Source organism: Phalacrocorax aristotelis, chromosome 3 (genome assembly GCF_949628215.1).
Source record: "Phalacrocorax aristotelis chromosome 3, bGulAri2.1, whole genome shotgun sequence".
Taxonomy (NCBI): Eukaryota; Metazoa; Chordata; class Aves; order Suliformes; family Phalacrocoracidae; genus Phalacrocorax; species Phalacrocorax aristotelis.
Window position 1 is genome coordinate 117,752,232 of NC_134278.1, and position 19,020 is coordinate 117,771,251.

The 19,020-nt window shown below is 36.8% G+C and overlaps 1 protein-coding gene across 2 annotated transcripts in view; it reads right to left on the reverse strand.

Annotated features, from left to right (window-relative positions):
• Positions 1–710: 710 nt before the first annotated feature.
• The window catches only part of FEZ2 (fasciculation and elongation protein zeta 2), a 29,629-nt gene continuing 11,319 nt past the window's right edge, over positions 711–19,020 (reverse strand). The window contains exons 6-9 of one of the 2 annotated variants that reach the window (XM_075089305.1): positions 17,243–17,323; positions 12,302–12,377; positions 9,111–9,176; positions 711–2,500 (exon numbers count right to left, since the gene is read on the reverse strand). In XM_075089305.1, the coding sequence (XP_074945406.1) occupies positions 2,484–2,500; positions 9,111–9,176; positions 12,302–12,377; positions 17,243–17,323 (240 nt within the window). In that variant the 3' untranslated portion in view covers positions 711–2,483. The remainder of the gene's footprint in view (positions 2,501–9,110; positions 9,177–12,301; positions 12,378–17,242; positions 17,324–19,020) is intronic. The other variant, XM_075089304.1, reaches the window with a different exon arrangement.

The window sequence follows — 19,020 nt, forward strand, 5'->3', positions numbered from 1 at the left end:
ACAAAATACCTGAAACCCAGAAAAAAGGGTAGGATTTTATAAAAAAACAAAAAACAAACAAAAAAAAATCACAAGAAAACCCACAAAAGCCCATTAAAGCAAGTGATGCACATAACCTAACTTTAGGTAACTTAAAATTCAATGATTTTAAGGAGACTTTGCTTCCAGGACTCTTCATATTAAAAATGGAATTGATTTTGGCAAAAATACAATTTTACCAAATCTCTTCTAGGGTATTTGTCAGCAGCTGTTCTTGGATGGCCACTAATAGCTATCACATGCTAAAACTAAAAAGAAAAGAATAATGGAACCCAGCTCCCTGAAAGAATACAAGATTCAATAATGCATCTGGAAAAAGGATGCATAATAGACAATATGAAGTACATACAACTCAGCAGAAAAGCAGATCTGCATGGTTCTTTTTATTCAAATGTTTTGAGTTTTTTTTATGCACACATATAATACTTGTCGCGTTTGGCACCTGTTGTTTAATGCTATGATTCTCCATACAAGGTAAACAGGTACTTTTCATAGTGAAATCTTGTTTAGTCTGCTGAGGAGCACGAGATACCCAAGCAGATGCTTAGCTCACTAAAGCTGTTACTGGTCTTTAGCGTTGGGTTTTCTTTCAGGTCCTACTACTTTTAGTATTTTGTGACTTTAAGTCACCCAAGATTTGCTACAAATAACACCACAAACTTTGTCAAAAGTTTTTTTTTTTTTAAAGTCTCCCTTTAATTTTGTTTTTTGTTCCACCTTGTCACCTCAAGCCTCAAAAGTAGATTGCAGCATCTCTGAATAGACCTCATTTGGAGACAGTGTATTTCACAACACGTGCAACTTTTTTAAAAAAATGAAGCGAAGTGGGGTCATCCCCTTTGCATATTTCCAGGCATCAATAGTCAACATCAATCATTTCTATAGAGAAAGCATGCCATAATGAGTTTGTAAGACATCAGCTAAAGAAAAATGGCAGCTTTCTTGTTGGAGACACCACAAACGAAGTAGAATAAAGTAACAAAAACTCTTCCTCACATATGACACACTTATGCAGAGGTTCTATTTATTCCTGAGCAGGCTGGGAAGTATCCACTGGTGGTCAAGCATGGGGAGAGGGAAGAAGAAAGAGTTTTAAGCTGAAAACTTTACCGACTACAAAAGGCACAAAAGACAAAAATATTGAGAAAGAAGAGAAAGCATTGTGAGAACTATTTTAAAACTCGACGTGTTTTACTGATCAAAGTGAGTATTTGGTGACAATGATAAAACTGCGTATTAGAGAAGTGACACAAGGTATTCAGGAGCGAATTCCTCTTCAACTTCCAGTGCCTTCACACGTGCGGTGCATCAATCTGGGTATAGAACTGATAGGAATCCAACCTAGAAAATAGCTCCTTTATTTTTATTAATGCGCCTTATATTTCATTCTAATCTTTAAGACTGGCAAAATTATTTGCGACAAGTATTTAATGTTGAGATTATGGGGTACGTTTCTTTTACAGGATTTGTAAAATACATTCTCATCTGCAGATACATCATCACAGAGGAGACAGTGCATACAATTTACAAGAGGGATTTGTAGTAAAATTTAGAGATACACAACAACCAATGTCTCAATACAGTACTCACTTGGAACCCTGGAACCCAAGTGCAAGTTTTTCAAACTGTACATGTATTTTTAAAAAGATATAGCCTTTTAAAATGTTTATATATATATATTTTGAAGCATTTTCATTAAGATCAAACACTTACTAAAAACAGTAAAATCATAGCAGCAATATGGGAGAATATCTAAACCACATGAACATTAATAATGAAAATAAAACCAAATATGAAATATTACATTACTTGGATGTTTGTGTTAGATAACAAGGACAGGTAACACATCAATTACTTAGCCACACCATCAAAGAATGTGGATTTGTTCACTGTATGAACAACACTGTTATATAGTTCAACCAAAATTACCGTTTTAAAACAAGTGTCAAATGCTGACTTCCACCAACACTGTTCTGGAGTGCTTCCTGGAGAACTCACTTGAATCTTTTAGTCCAAGCCCGACCATGATCCTTTTAGCATCTTTGCTATAGGAACTAAGGATGCTTTTAAATATGGATTCCTTAAAACTAGGCTTATTTTATTTACACTATTCAAAGTTTACTTCTCCTTCCAACAACAAAATGTGCAGGAGGATTTACTACATGCTATACAATGTAAAAATAGACTTTAAAAAGCCAGAACAATGTGAGTAAAACTGTACAATGTTTGTTCCCTGCTCCAGTTCATTGCACTATTAAGTTAAAACGGATGAGTTGTCATGCCCAGAAGACTTACTGTAGGATCAGAAAATCCACGCACACACAGAGGAGGTAAATGCATACTGGTTTAGGTATAATGCCAAATGAAAAAATACTAAGAGTTATATCCATGGAAAGCTTCTCATCACAGGAAGGAGCATGGCTAATTCTGAAAGGCAGCCCTCTTCATGTAGGACACAGTACTGCAAAAGAACCACAAATACATCTTGATAAAAATCAGTGAAGTTAGTCCATATAAGATGTATTGTGTATACTAAAATACTTAAATGTTGAATTCTATCCTATCAGTTACACAGTAAAATCTAGAAATCAACTGAAACTGGCAATTAAGGTACCATGTTCTTCTCAAAAGATAATTAAATGACACAACCCACTATCTTTAACTAATATTTCCCAGAAATGAGTTAACTAAAGGTCATGTCTTAAACAGTGCTTTTTGAGGCGTTCTATTAGAAAACAGAACATTAAATAAAAAGGTGATGCATGCAATTTTATTTTAAAAATATGCACTGACAATTTGAGATTCTAGCTCTACTTTCTAATTCTGGTGCATGTACTTGAATCACACAGTGGGAAGATAAGACATGTCCTTCACGTGTTTCTCATTCCTGTTTCACATGTAATACACAAACCTCAGAGCAATCCAGCTTTCAAACCAATGCTAGCACAACACAAAAGCAAATAAAGAAGTCAGGTGTAACGATTAAACAAAAACTTCAAAGGCATGAAAAATAAGTGTTCTTCTTAACTGAAATACTTGCATAATTTAAAAATAGAACAAGGGATAAATTCTTGTTTTATTAAAACAAAAAACTGTGGGCTTTTTAAGCCTTTACTAGAGGATAAGAAACAGGAATGCACGCTAAAAGATGGAAAATTATTCTGCTTTCATGACATCTACATTCAGAAAAAAGCCTGAAAAAATAATACTAGACATATTTAATGCATTTTACTCAGCAGTAATGTATAGGATATTATTTTTAGCACTGTATTTTTATGTTACAATTACTGTTTAAGCACAGCTGGAAAAGAACACAAAGCTTAGCAATAAATACATTTCAGAACAGTTTATTTTAAGGATACGTCTGATTTCAAGTGCATTTATTTCATCTATAAATACATACATACTTAAATATTGTTATATATAGTACTTACATTTTAAGAATGTTACATTTATTTACACTCTACATGTGTTCTCAAATTAAGCAAAAAAACCCAACTAACTCTGCAAGGGTACAGAGTGTATTTATTTATTTATTCAGTTTGAGCATCATACTGGTAGTATGTTATATTTTTAAATTATCCCAGTAACTAAGTTAAATCTTCAAATTTTGTAAGAACTGAAGTAAAAACTAATAGCCTTGAAATAATGTGTCTAGATGTGCTATCAGACAACTTATCCCTAATCTTTTGGTCCTGAGTATATGAAATGTTAGCCTGTAGATATATCTCATTGATTTGTTCTGTAAGTAGCTAAATTAAGGAACCCTTGCTTCCAGCAGATTTCCTAAGATCCTCCTCCTCATCCCATAACAATAAAACTAGGTAACTCCCCTTCCCACCATGCTTTCCTCAGCTTCCACTTTAAACTTTGCTATGAACTCCATCCCAGCAGGTCCTCCCCATATTGTCCCCCATCCTCATGCCTCCCACAGGACTGACAGGAGCTACTCTAAGTACATTCACCTGTACACAAATATATAAAAGCGATCTGGCCAACTGGATGTTGGTTTTTAAGAGCCAATAGCCTTCAGCTCAATAGTTGTTTCAGTCCTTCTCCTACCTAGATGCGGCTCCCTACAGTATTGGCAAAATGCAGTTATTCCTGTAACCCTCCTTTCTGCCTTGTGGGGTTGAAAGTGGCAATTATTATTTGTGAGGCTGAAGAGACAGACAACATGACTGCACAGAGGCATTTTCTTCAGGAAACAGCCTAAACTTGCATAATTCAAGGAATTACAGATGCTACTACTTGCTGCATTATTTTACTTGGCACATAAATCAATGCAGAGAGTTATTATATTACCCATGCAAGAAGAAAGACTGAAAGCTTCTGTAAAAAGAAAAATTTCAATGGGTATAGTCAATACAAACATGCTTTCATCTAAGGATATGGTACCTATTCCTGTTGCAACACCTAAAACCAATGCAACTACAAGATGTGACAAAAAATAACTCCATCTGTGCTCCTTGCTTTTCAGCTTAACTTGTGTACAAGAAACTTCGCTGCTTACTTGCTTCTGTAGGTCTTTCAATGGAAACAAACACAATGTTTTCAAAGCACATTGTATTTGTTAAACCATCAAAAAAGATCAATAGGAAGATGAACACAAATGGCATTTAAATACAGTGAGCGCACTAAGCTGTCAGCTTCAGTTGAAAAATGTGCTAAGATCAAGACTTTCACAGCATTGGCTTGATATTTTTTCCCCTGACAGCAAATGCATTCCCCCACCCTCCTCTAAATCTCAGTTTCTACTTCATAGAATCATTTAGGTTGGAAAAGACCTTTACGATCATCAAGCCGAACCGTAAACCTAACACTGCCAAGTCCACCACTAAACCATGTCCCTAAGCACCACGTCTCCACGTCTTTTAAATACCTCCATGGATGTGACTCAACCACTTCCCTGGACAGCCTGTTCCAGTGCTTGACAAGCCTTTGGTGAAGAAATTTTTCCTAATATCCAGTCTAAACCTCCCCTGGCACAACTTGAGGCCATTTCCTGTTGTCCTAACACTTGTTATCTGGGGAAAGAGACTGACACACATGATCCCTAACGGTAAAATATAGTAACAATATTACTATATTGAAAATATATTCAGACGAAAGTAAGCACAATTGCAAATGCTTAACCATTTCATGTTACTATTTATTTTCCTTCTAAATCTATAAAATAGAATATGAATCAAATGCTGGCAGGAGAAGAACTACAATATACTTGCAAAGCAAATCACTACATCCCTTTCATTATTACTAATTTCAGGATGGAAATGTTGACTGAAAATAAACAAAACCCCACAAAATGAAAAAAATCTCCTTGAAGATAATTTAGGTCGCATCAAGAGTAATACGAACAAGAGAAGATAAGTTACTGTGTTGTACAAGACTCTACATGGAATATGTACATAGTCTGGCCTTGGGATACTTATCTTTGAGGAGGTACTCCCTATGGAATAGATACAGGAGAAAGGGACTCAAGCATGACGACAAAATGATGATACTTTTAACATTTTGAGAGACACAAGGGGGCGGTAGAAATAGGGAAAAGAGGATGCTTTAAAGAAGCAAATACCAGAAATAATTTCAAAACTAATAACCCTATTCAGAAATGCATATGGAGTTTTCTTTTTCCCTAACATGAAATGTATTGAGTTGCATTGGACTTTTTCACTTCTCACTTCTTTATTACACTGCATTTTCACATCCCATGTTCTGAGGATTTCTACTTCCAGAAAGCAGAAAGCTTTAGCTTTCAGAAGCATCAGCTGGTTACGAAAGAAAGCACAAGAGTGATCCACGGTAACATAGAAAGTCAATAGCAGATCTGGTTGCAGAACTCTCCTTCAAGTTCCAGTCCCATGCTCCAGCTCTTGGCCAAACTGCCTTCCCAAAACAAATTTACTCAATCATTATTAAATGAAGATATAAAGTATTAGACAACACACATGGACAGGGTCTGTGTGTGTCCTCCTACATGATCCAAATTTAGCCTTTCACAAATTTCAGAATTATTTTGGTATTTAGTTCAAGATATTCAAGATGGTAACACTTCTACTAAACACCATGAAAATCAGAGAAAATACGAACTTACTGCCCTTTTTTTTATCAGAACATCAATGAATTTGGCAAGATTCCTTGTTAAATCAACACTTACTGCTCAATCTAATGGTTTCATTAACCCTTCCAGGTTCACAGCATTCTTCTTTTATTTGCTCCACTACATTATGCCAACAATACTATGGCAATTGTTAGAATCACTTTCTTCCTGGTATTTTTTCTTCAGCTCTTGATTCTAAACAATCTGAGTAACTTTTCAACAGTAACCAACAATATCTGGGCAAGTTTAATACTAATTCTGTGGACAGCCATAATACCCACGAAAGACTAGCATGTTCTAATTTTTAATACCATAGAATGAAAAGAATCAAGCTACACATATCCTGTTGTCACATATAATTTACTGCCTGCTTTTTTGTTGTAAGACTGGAAAAATGACCCTCAAAGGAACAATAAGTTAACAGATTTTAACAGAACTAAGTATCTTTGGAGATATAATTCACACGTTTCAGAATGTCATTTCTTGATTAAAGCTTTAATAAAAAGAAATGTAATCCATTCAGTCTAAGACAATAGCTGGATCATAGAGTGAAAAAAATGAAATGTAAAATGAATTCAGTTATCACTATACCATATGGATTATTATTACTGGGTCCAGAACTTGTTATCCTTCTGTTTCTTTTGGAAAACAAACTCAAACCTCTAAATCCCCATAATCATTTTCACCTTGCCAAGACATTTTTTATCTTTCTAGTGAAGACAGCAGACTCTCTGAAAAGTAAGTCACTCCTTTTATTTTGAAATTGAGGGAGTAGGTTGGAATATCAGGTACAAAAGCTGAGCTGAAAGTTGCTTCAAGTGATTGTTCGAATCATCTAATTGCCCTTTAACAAGCTTTAAAAATAATTTTCAGACAATAGACAGGTGGCTGGGGGTATTTTGTGCCATGTATGAAGCCTCACTGAAGCTTCAGGCCAGAAGTTTTAGTGGCAGAAAAAGAAGAGAAACAGATTACAACTTCAGAAACAGCTGGAAGACTTTGCCTGTTCTACAGGACAAATCTACATTACAATGTAACACTGTCAGCCCAGCTATAAAATATTTAATATAATCTAAATGTAGCAATATGAAGTTTAGTTTAGGCTACCTGGAAAGGAAGAGTAAAATTCTGTGCTCGCTAGCTTGTAGACTGCTTGCCATTGTGTAAACAGACCCACAGAAGAGTGAGAAAAGCTTAGTTCTGTTCAGTAATGAAATTATGACAGCAGAGGGGAAATCACCTTTTCCTTTCGGTATGAGTGATGTGAGTGATTACCTTTTGCACTCCAATGACTTGTGTTTTACGATTTAGAGACAAGAGTGCTTATATATGAAGACCTGGTTTGATCCAACACATTTAACGTGAGCATTATGTTTTTGTAATTGTTGCATCTAGCTAGAAAAAACAGCTCTGGTGATCTTTAAGTCACAAGCATGCACAAGCAGAGGTAGGAGGGAACCTCAGCATAAAGCTTCCTAGATCATCCTGTCATATGTTCAGCTGATCTACTTTTATAAGCCTTCTATGCCTAAGATTTCTCCGTTTCCCTAGGCAGCCAGTTTCTTCTCAGTAGCCTAGTAATCTGAAAGCTTTCCTGTATAGCTCCATCTAAAAATAAGAGCAGATACTGTAGGGAGCACCGTTCATTCCTATCAGTTTCTACCAGATGTATTTTGAGGAAAAGCAAACAGCTTTAATTATTGACAACAGGTCATCCTCTTTGGTCAAAGATTCTGCTTCACAAAACTAAAGTTTAGTGCCATGACCTTGATCTTCAGCCTAAATGGCTCTTAGCTCATAAGCAAATACATCTGTCTAATATAGGAAGGATTTTCAGAAAGGGTAAGTAAACAACAGAGCAATCAAAGGAACCATCTGAAAGGATCTCTGCACTCTTATTGTACGTGGTAGTTCTGCAACCCTACATGAAACTTAGAAGTGAGTCTCTTCCAACAGAAAGTCTGTCAGAGCTTCTAGAATACTGCATGTTTCTCCTCTCAGATTTTCTGAAGCAACAGCACACTAAATTTCATCCACAACTTCAACCTGAAAGTACTTTCAGATCTCTGCAAGATGAGAGAGATTAGAAGTCTGTGTAAGAAATACAAAAACCACTGAAAAATGTATGGGGGCAGTTAAGTCAAACGATTGTACTTGAAAACACAGTGAGACGTGGAAATCATAATACCAAAAGAAAGGAAAAACTTTGCAGCATATGAACATGAAGCAGAGCATGATATGCACTTGGGTGGCAAATAAAGAGACATCCGTCTTCCTTTTGTACATTGATTTGTTCATATTTTGGGAGTTTGATGCATATGCTGAACTTTAAAGATGGTACTATTTATATGTCAAGAATTAAGAACATAAGCATTAATAAGATCTAGGCAAAAATAGAAGTCAGAAGAAAAACTTTTAGAAGTAATTTAACAACCTGGAAACTACCTGGAACAACTCCTTAAAGCTAAAGCAAGCGGTGATTTTCACTGTCTGACATTCTATTAATATAATCAATGTACAAGACTGGAAAATAAATTATTAGTACAGAAACCTTTTAAATAAAATGTGAAGAAGGTATAACAAGTAAATGTAAAAGGTAACACTTAAAATGATGCTATAAGCACTTTATCTAGCAAATCCACAATTACCATAGGCAGTTTGAGTTCTTTACTACACCCATGCCACTTGTAAGCCAGAGTGCTCTGCTCTGCTGATGTCCCTCAGCTGTGTGAATATACACCACATGCTTTGCTATATTATATTATCACAAACAAAATAAACACATCTTATTCATGAGCTATATGCTCAGAAACCTCGGACAAAATAGAAGAGAATAAAAATGAGAGCCTTGTTTGATAGAAGGGCAACATAATTAATGAATGCTGTGGGACTACTCTTTTCAAACACACCTTGTATGCACATTAAGTTAATTTAGATTTAAAAAAAAATCCCTGCTCAGAAACATACTCACCCTTTAAAATATAGTCTGTTAACAAGCTTGGCACTTTCTCACTATCCTCTTTCATGGCATGCAGGACTGAAATAGGAAGACAAAAAATCAGATATTTAGTCATAAAAACAACATTCTCAAAAGAAATACCACAAAGCTGTTTCAATTGCTTACAGAGGTATTACCACCAGATTAGTAAGAAAACTCTTAACTGGAGTATGAGAAAACACAATGAGACACATCACATCTCCATCTTTCACTTGTACAATTCTCACTGAACTCTGCAGTAGATGGATAGAAGAGACCAATTTTATGTGCTTAATTATTACCATGTCATGAGTCATAACAAAAAAAGCACCTCTTCCCTATTAAAAAAACCCAAATATCTCCAAAAGAAAGTCACCACATCTAAAACTAAAATATGCTAGCACCTGCTGGACCTTTTTAAGGTTAAAAAGTATGCTCTGTTCCTTAATTTATTTCTTTGATCTTCATCCCAAATCATGGAATAGCAGCACTTTTCTAGAGAAACACTGCTGTGAACAATCTGATGAAAATGGTGGTATTTTTTTTTCCCCTGAAATGGTGAACATTAGCAAGTGTAGCTTAGAAAAATCTTAAATACATGATTGAATTCGGCATTAACTTAGAATAATGCCAAAGTGCTATTTTTTCTGATTTGTATCAAGTAAAAATTGTCCATCCTTGCATACTTCCGAAGAAGGAAAAAAACATTTGGACTAGCTCAACTTGACACATGTAAGTTTGTGTGGGGCCAGTCCTGTACAATATCTTCATTAATGATCTGGATGAGGGGATTGAGTGCACCCAGTGTCGATCTGCTGGAGGGCAGGAAGGCCCTGCAGAGGGACCTGGACAGGCTGGATTGTTGGGCCAGAGCCAACGATATGAGATTTAACAAGGCCAAGTTCCGGGTCCTGCATGTGGCTCACAACAACCCCATGCAACGCTACAGGCTGGGGGAGGAGTGGCTGGAGAGCTGCCTGGAGGAAAAGGATCTGGGGGTGTTGGTCAACAGCTGCCTGAACATGAGCCAGCAGTGTGCTCAGGTGGCCGAGAAGGCCAACGGCATCCTGGCTTGTATCAGGAACAGTGTGGCCAGCAGGAGCAGGGAGGTGATAGTGCCCCTGTACTCAGCACTGGTGAGGCCGCACCTCGAGTACTGTGTTCAGTTTTGGGCCCCTCACTACAAGAAGGACATTGAGGTGCTGGAGTGTGTCAAGAGAAGGGCAGTGAAGCTGGTGAAGGGTCTAGACAACAAGTCTTATGAGGAGCGGCTGAGGGAGCTGTGGGTGTTTAGTCTGGAGAAGAGGAGGCTGAGGGGAGACCTTATGGCTCTCTACGACTACCTGAAAGGAATCTGTAGTGAGGGGGGTGTTGGACTCTTCTCCCTAGTAAAAAGCGATAGGACGAGAGGAAATGGTCTCAAGCTGCGCCAGGGGAAGTTTAGGTTGGATATTAGGAAAAACTTCTTCACTGAAAGGGTTATCAAACCTTGGAACAGGCTGCCCAGGGAGGTGGTTGAATCTCCATCCCTGGAGGTATTTAAAAGAAGGGTAGACGTAGTGCTTGAGGATATGGTTTAGTGGTGGACTTGACAGTGACAGGTTAGCGGTTGGACTTGATGATCTTAAGGGTCTTTTCCAACCTTAACGATTGTATGATTCTATTATTCTATAAACAAAACCAATGACAATCCTTTATGAAGTGCTCTGGACATGACTGAAAGAATCTAAAGTACAGAATTATACTGAATAGCAGTACTTCATCTGCTCCAAATTCTTCATATGAGCCTCTGGACGCGAAATATAACAAGTGCCTTATTTAAATTTTTATGTTGAAGTAAGATATTAGTGCTCATAACTACAGAATAATACAGAGCTTTGAAAGAAAAACCAAAGAACCCCAAACACCTGCTTTACTGTCTGCCTTAACAACAGCACAGAGAGTCAGAAATCTGCAGGATCAAGTTCCAAACAGCCCACAGAAGGCAATACTCTTAATACTTTTTGCAGTGCATTTATACAAGACATTTTGTTAATAAACCATCACACAACACAAAATGTTTTCAGTAAGCCTTAACCTCTCTCTGCTTAATATTGAATTTTTGAGAATACTTTTAAGTGAAATTTAAAGATAGCAAGAGGATAAAATGTCTTTGCAGGAGTAATATATTAACGAAGAATATATCTGTCACAGAATAAGTATGAATTACCAGCTAAGGGTGTCTACTGCAGAAAAATAAAAGGAATTTAACTCTTGCTTAAACATTCCATTTACCCCAGAATTTGTACAATACAGGAAAAAAACCAAGGAGCCTTTTACCATCCCTCAGCCACCTGTGGAATCACAGACCTGTGCTGCTGGGAAGTACCTTAAGACATAGTCAGATCCAAAGCCCTGCACTGACATCTGATCAGATACATTGACGCACTCTACCATCTATTTTTAAACTGTTCCTATAAACCTCAAATGAAGGAGATGCCACTGACTCCCAGACATGGTCTGCTGCATTTAACCACCTTAATAATTGATTTTTAAAAAATACAACCTTATTTTTGATGCAAATTAGAACAAAAAAACCCCAGAAGACTTACTACTGATAAACAATTTTGAGGATCCAGCCTAAAAAGATTTGAAGAAAGGGGAATTCAAAGCACTATAGAAAAACTCTATTTTATACTCCCTAATTATTAATATTTATTAACAACAAAAAAACCCCACCAAACCCAGAGAGAAGCAGGCTATTTTAAAGGCAGTCAAGTGCAATCATTAGACAACTACTCATAAGTGTCTCAACATCCATTCCAATTTTTGAAAGCCATTACAATAACCTCAATAAAGCACAGCAAGTGTAAACAAACATGGGTATATCAGGTACTATAAGACAGTACTGCAAACTTTCATGATGTGTGGTACTGACGTAAGGCCCACCTGTTGAAATAATGTGAGAACATTCACTTTCTGATACATGCAAATTTCTGGCCTTCAGGGTTTCAGAGAACAACCGGAAAACAAACATGCCATGAAGGTTGAGAAGACAAGTAAATACCGGCCAAAATGCATGCCTGAAAGCCACACAACTTTACATACATGCCATACGGTAACAGGGAAGACATAACTGTACGATTCATTGGTTTTGAGCAACCACAGTTGGAAATAGAAAGAGGAAAGGAACTTCATATGCTCACTTTTGGTTAATGTCTGAAGATCTTCAACAGATGGGGGTCCATTTTTCTTCTCATAAGGAATGACAGTTGTTAAGTACTGTCAAATGAAAAACAGGGTTACTTGACAGTCCCTTCATGCAATTTATGTTGCTTGCATTTCAGTTTACAAAATCTGTAGCAATGAAAATTGCTAGCCATGAATAGCAGCTTTTCAGAAGATCGTATTTCACAAGAGATTAAGATTCTACCTCTCCTATCCCAAAGCTTTTATCACAGGAGCCCACTTACATTCAATAAGTGATGTGAACATCACTTTAAGTCATGCATCTAAACACTACAACAAAGTATTTAAAAAATTGGAGCTGTTTACAGCAAAAAGTTTCTCCATTAGGTTTCTTCCTCAGAGCCACCAACAGCAAAATCTTTCTTCTCCTCCCTTCAGAAGTTAACCATCTATTTAAAGTACTTCTTACAATGAAATAAAAGCTGGAATCACAACCTTCCCACCACCTCCCCTCAAACAATACTATAAACCCAGAAGAAAATTTTCACTTGCTCTTAAAAAAGTATAAATATCATGTGTCACCAGTTGTATTAAAAAATCAGAAAGTAGTTCTTTCCTTCCAGTAAGTGCATTTTTTAAAAAAAATTATTTCCAGGTGAACATTGATGTCGCCTTCAAATTGTCTGGGAAACTGGTAACAGTCAGATTTTTAAAGGATTCCAGAGCACAACTGATGCAGGTTGTGCGGGCGCGTGAAATAAGGCGTTCAAGTTTGTACAAGCGAGCTAACAAGTATTTGGGGGGTGGGGTAGGGGGGTGTAGAAATCTTCAAACTCAGCATGTGCTGTGTTTGAACAGCCTCAAGAAAAACCTACAGAATTTTCTCAGTGACTGCATAACTCTTAATAAGAATGTGAAACGTTCCAAGGATTTTGACAGACCAAGAGCATGGCCCAGTCCCAGCTCCAAAGCTGATCTATCGTCCTCTGCACAAAAGAAATTAGACTGCCCTACAGTTGGGTGAAAATGAAATCAGACAACTTTTGCCTTCTGACCCTATACACTTCCAGCCAAGAGGTACAAAGCAAGCCTGATCACACAGGAGAGCCCACCATTTTGATTTTTATTTCCATTTTCAGTTTTAATAGTCAGGTATGCAACAGGTTTTTTCAAACCAACTCCATTTTTGTTCTATTTACTCTTTACCAAAATGTTTCCTTCTTGTCAGCTTTAAAAAAATACAAACCCCAAAACAACAACAAAAACCAACCCACAGAACAAAAACACCAATCAAACCCCACAGTTTTCTTAAATCTTTCAGGATTTTCCTACCCGGAATGCAACCAAGATGTGTTTTCAAATAAATCTTGAACGTTCTTGAAGCAACCCTGCTGCTGTAAGACTTTTATTAAACACATTTAGGCCACATCTTACTTTGCACCCTGTATGAATGCATATTCTTCTTAAGAAGGTCAGCATTTCCAAAGCACTGAAATCACTAGAATTTTCTTTAATGAAAAAGCCTCCTGAAGTCTCTATCAACTCAATTTTTAAGAACTTAACAGGAACTTTATTCTGGTTGAACAGCTACAAGGCAGTAGGCAGAGCAACCCTCTATCTCGCATTCAACTTGAAAGATATGTGGTTTTCCACATAACAACCAGAGAACACGTTATATGCAAGGTCTCCTTTCCTCCTAGTAGCAGCACTTTAGCAAGAGTCAAGCGTAACTCAGACCCTAGTGAGGAGGTTCACTTTACAGATGGAGATTTAGTGCTGCCAAACACAGCTATAACCATTGCCATGTTTAGAGTAGGCTCATGCACCTCATGCTCAACCATATCCTCTGCTTAAAAGTCAGACAGACTCAATTCTGTGTAACTTAAGGGAGCCTATTGTACGTGATGTACTGACACCTCACCAAGACCTTATGCAAACACAGGGTACTTTTCTCCACCTTATTCCTTTTGCATTTTCTCACACCCACTTAGCACATCAAAGGAAAGTATGCAATGCTTCTTAGGAAACAGACAATTTTCAATTTCTTTTCCAGCAGATGTAACCAGCAGGTATCATTAAAGATTTACACTTCTAATAAATTACCAGAATCAATAGCTAGATATAAGGCTGTTAGATCTGCAGATGTTGGAGATGAAAGTAGGTCTAACTCAGAAATCAGATCCCAGGCTGACATTTCCAGCCTTCAGAACTAAGTGGCTTTCTACCCTTTACCTAGACAACAAATAAATAGGGCAAGTTTCACTGGACTTCTCCTGTATACTCCACCTTCCAATTTTCCTCTCTAATAGTAATAATTAAAAAAACTAATTTATTTTAGTTTTCAGAAATCACCTTGTTTTTCTCAGAAATACTTTGCTGCTGCAACAGTAAGTCTCTAATAGCACTCATTCCCTGAATTGCTCTGTGAAGGATAACGTATTATGAAAAGGAAGAAGAAATGACTAAAGTGTCGCTTACTGACATGCCCAAGTGTTACGTCTACTGTGACCTGTAAATTTTTGAAGCAGATTTGACAATAGGATAAGCAGCAATCCCACTGCAATTTGTAATCACCCATAAAAAGTGTCCAATATGCCTAAAAACTGACATGAAGATGACTATGTTGAATATTCTTCTGGAAATATGATCACAGAAACAACCACCAACTTTTCAATGGCTTTTATGCAGTTGGAGTTGTTTTTTCCAACTGCATTGTCAGACAGGAACAGGTAGTTCCCACTGGAAGTTTCTCTTTAAACACTGAAAAATTTCAAGCCATTTTTACTTACATCTCAAAAACACACACACAAAGGACTACAATTTTAAAAGGAAAGTACCCACTATCAGAACAATACGCAGGAAATAGTAAAGCAGGTGAACACCATTAAGACTGAAAAGAGTTCTGAAATAACCGTACAAACTTGCCATAAACTTTATGCTGTGACTTTATGTCTATGAACTTTTCTACCTTTTAAGGCACCCAAAATATTGTCTGTCCTTGCATTTTTTTTTTTTTTTTGGAACACAACTCCAGATTGGTAACTAACTCTTCCCTGCTATCAGAAAACACCTGAACATGAGTTTAGAATGACAATACACCCTGAAAAAATGCTTGAATATTCTGAGAGCAGCACTAAGCAACTGAGCATCTGATACTTTTTTTACTTTGCAACTTGCTGCAATAAGATGAAACCAATATTTAAAAAACAGGGCCAGGGTTTGGTAATGCAATTAAAAAAAAGAAAGGAAACCAACCCCAGACAAAAAGCAAATGCCATAGAAAAATGGATTTCCAGAACTAAAACAGAAGAGCTGGTGTCTTTCCTACCTTCCCCCCATATTTTCATTTTACATTCTTGTTATTTCCATGATTGGCTTCAGGATACAGGAAGGGGAATGCCCACCCTCCCATAATCATGCTAACAAGGATATAGTATAAGATAAATCAGGGGAAACGTACGATCAACATGAAGAATAACATTAGTAAACAAACTCAAAAAACGACTGGAAGAGTTATTCAGTGTTATTGTTAATACATGATTATGCTACTTAAGTCTAGAAAGTTAGGAGGCAGTCCAAGAACAAGAGGTATATTAGAATAGAGACATGCATATAAAAGAAATCTTTTAACCAAACGTAAGAGGGGCTGGCATAGCTAAAAAGGTTCACTTTATGAAAATACGTGATATTTAAAATAGCTAAAAATCCAGGTAAACAGCTGTAATTTATTATAAAATGGCAAAGACAGCAAAGAAAAAAAACCAGCACAGCTGCTACTTTACCAGTATTGAGATAACGTAGAGTGATGAAAACTCTTGTTAGGTAAGCTCTATGCATGTGTTCAAGATCCCAAAGCTGGGGACAAATAGCTGGATCTATGTGCTCATGACATCTTGTTCATATACCTTTGTTTGAGAAAGAGGGTACGTCCATGATTTCTAACCTCACGACTCAGGAATGACTTGAGTTCTTTTACCTCCTGAACTCCTCTAAAGGATACTCCAGTCATCTTCCAGTCAAAAGCCTGATCAGCCACAACTTCTGAACCACCAGGCAGTTTATTGCCTCAATGGACTTCTCACTGGGGTCGGAAATCTAACACACTCCTCTGACACAACTGCATAGACTAACGGGTGGGTATGTGTTAAATAATGTGAAACACCAATATTTTGTAATATGTGCCAAAAGCCTGAGCAACAGCATAAGCGTTAACACTTTACCAAAACACAGAATGCATTTAATAAAATACATACTACAGTTCTGAAACAAACAATTAAGTATTACTTTGAAATAAAGCATAAGAATCTTGCTTCTTAGGTATATGTAACATCTACAGTGATACCCACTGAATCTGGGTCTCTGTACTGTATATTTCAACATTTAAACAGTCAATGAAGAGACACAAACTTGCCTGCGGCTTATTTATTTTTTATCAGTAATCTGCATGGCACACATTTGGCTGCGTTTAACATCGTGCAGTTTCCAAAGGCAAAAAGACACAGATGCTACTCTGTTTTTAGATATATCAGCTCTGACCATTTGAAGAAAAAAAGAAAGCAAACCCTTTTTTCAGTTGTAGGTATTACCCAAGTCCTAAATGCTGAAGGCTGAAATGCTATGTCTAACCTGATACATATTGATATTAGATTTTTATAGGCATACAATGTATTTGAAGCTCGCATTATGCCAAAACAGACTTTTAGTCTGGGGTAAGAAATAAGGGTTATTATTTCAGTGCATCAGGATATCAAGTCCTGACTGTCTTGAGCTGTTGAGGAGAGAAAGAGAGTGTAGGCTTATCAGAGTCCTGAAGCAGGGGAAGAAAACAGATTCCAACTTGTTTGTCCTACTTTTTCCTTTCTCAGCATTTATCTTCAATTGCTGTCAATTTTCAAGATCTCAGCTCCTACCGAAAGTGCAGGCAGAGAATGAGGAAAAGAGAGAAGATAGCCCAGCACCTGTTTCTCTCCACCCGAGTTTCCAAACGTGTGGCGGAAGCCATTCTGTATGACATTTGAGATCCCTTCCATGCTGAAGCGCTAAAAGTAGTGAAAACATAGCAGAAAGAAAAAAGGGACAGAGAAAAGTTCAGAAGACTATTAATCAGCATTTATCAAGGCTATAAAAGACGAATGACAAAGGCGAGCTCTAAGATGTATTTCAGCACATTTCAATTTTTCCATTCATCTACTTAATTTTTGTAATTAAAACCCAAACCTTATAATGGCAGTTAAGCAATATACCTGCATCAAAATTTCATCAAAACCACCACACTGCAGGCCCAATAATCAAGACTTGCCTTTTAAGCCTGTTTCATTTTGAGATGTAAAAAAACAGTATTTCTGAAAGTTTAGTCCACAGTACAGTCTCCTTTAATGTTTGAGCAATATACTTAGAGACACCGCCGATACCAATTTTTCAGCTTTTAAGCACCTACTAGAAACACTCTTCAAGAGGCAGTCATTTTCAGCTCTACCCCTTTAAAACATTCTATGCTTCCTTTTCCACAGCTGAAGCAACACTTAGTATTCCCCATTTTTTTGTAATGTAATAAAATATAAACAATTAGTTAATAACGCACCCACATTAATTTCAAGCTCCATTACATGGAATCATGGAATCCAAGTGAAGAAAAAATAATAAATAACCAAAAGTTCTTCTTGAACTTTGTAATCCTTTTTGCTTGCTGGACAAGACAAAAAAAATCAAAACAATTTTGATGTTTAGCATGAGATATAAAAATCAACATCTGACAAGAGCGGAGAAAGAAGGAACTGTCAAGCTGCTGACGCAGGGTAGTATGATGAGCACACCTCAGCACTGTTAGCTGAATGTATTATTTATGGGAGGGAGAATAAAATGTGCTGGAATACTCATTTGCTTTCTAAAGCACAATGAGGTCAGTAAATAGACATAGATGTTACCAAAGCCATCTTAACTCTCTTAAGATATCTTCCTTAAAGGAACAGGTATCTTAAGGCCCTGCCTATTTTTCATTACTCCCCAGTTTGCCCTTGTGAGAGAGATTTAGAAGTCTTTAGAAGTTTTAGAAGTCTAAGAAAGTGATTTACCCAAAGACTGTATCAAGGACAAAGCATTAAAACCCTCTATTTACTAGAATCCAATTACAGTATCTAGAGAACTGATTTTCTTAGAGAGTATGAAAATTTAACCCTACTTCCAAGCTTTGTATTTAAATGAGACTCCATTATAGTTTTAGTTAATAAAATTACTAAATTATACATTATTTATTAACAGAAACTCACTCTTCAAGGAGTTACTTGAACATACTATCTGTATGCACATTCTCAGCAAAAAAAAAAAAAGAAAAAAAAGGAGCGTTGAAGGTAAGAAGCGTGCACCTCTTTCTGGGAGAAGGCTCTCAAATCCTGGTGATAGTGAAAGCTATTTTCCAAGGAACCACACATACGCAGCCTGCAGTCTTAACCTGGGAGCTAGTTTGTTCGATCCCTCTCAGAAAGGAATCTGACACATCTGTATCTTGAAACCACCAAAAACGAAAGTGTCTTATACTGGGACCATGTATAGTTACATTTGCAAGCACTATTCAAGTGTCTAAACTTGAAACCAACCAGAAGAGCTTATGAATCACTTGACTCAAGTTTCAAAACCAAATAATTGTTTTTCTTTCTAGTTAGAATACCACTTTTTGTTTTCCCATGACTGAGATCCAAGAAGGAGTACATTTGAACTTTTCAAGGTGCTTTTGCAAAGG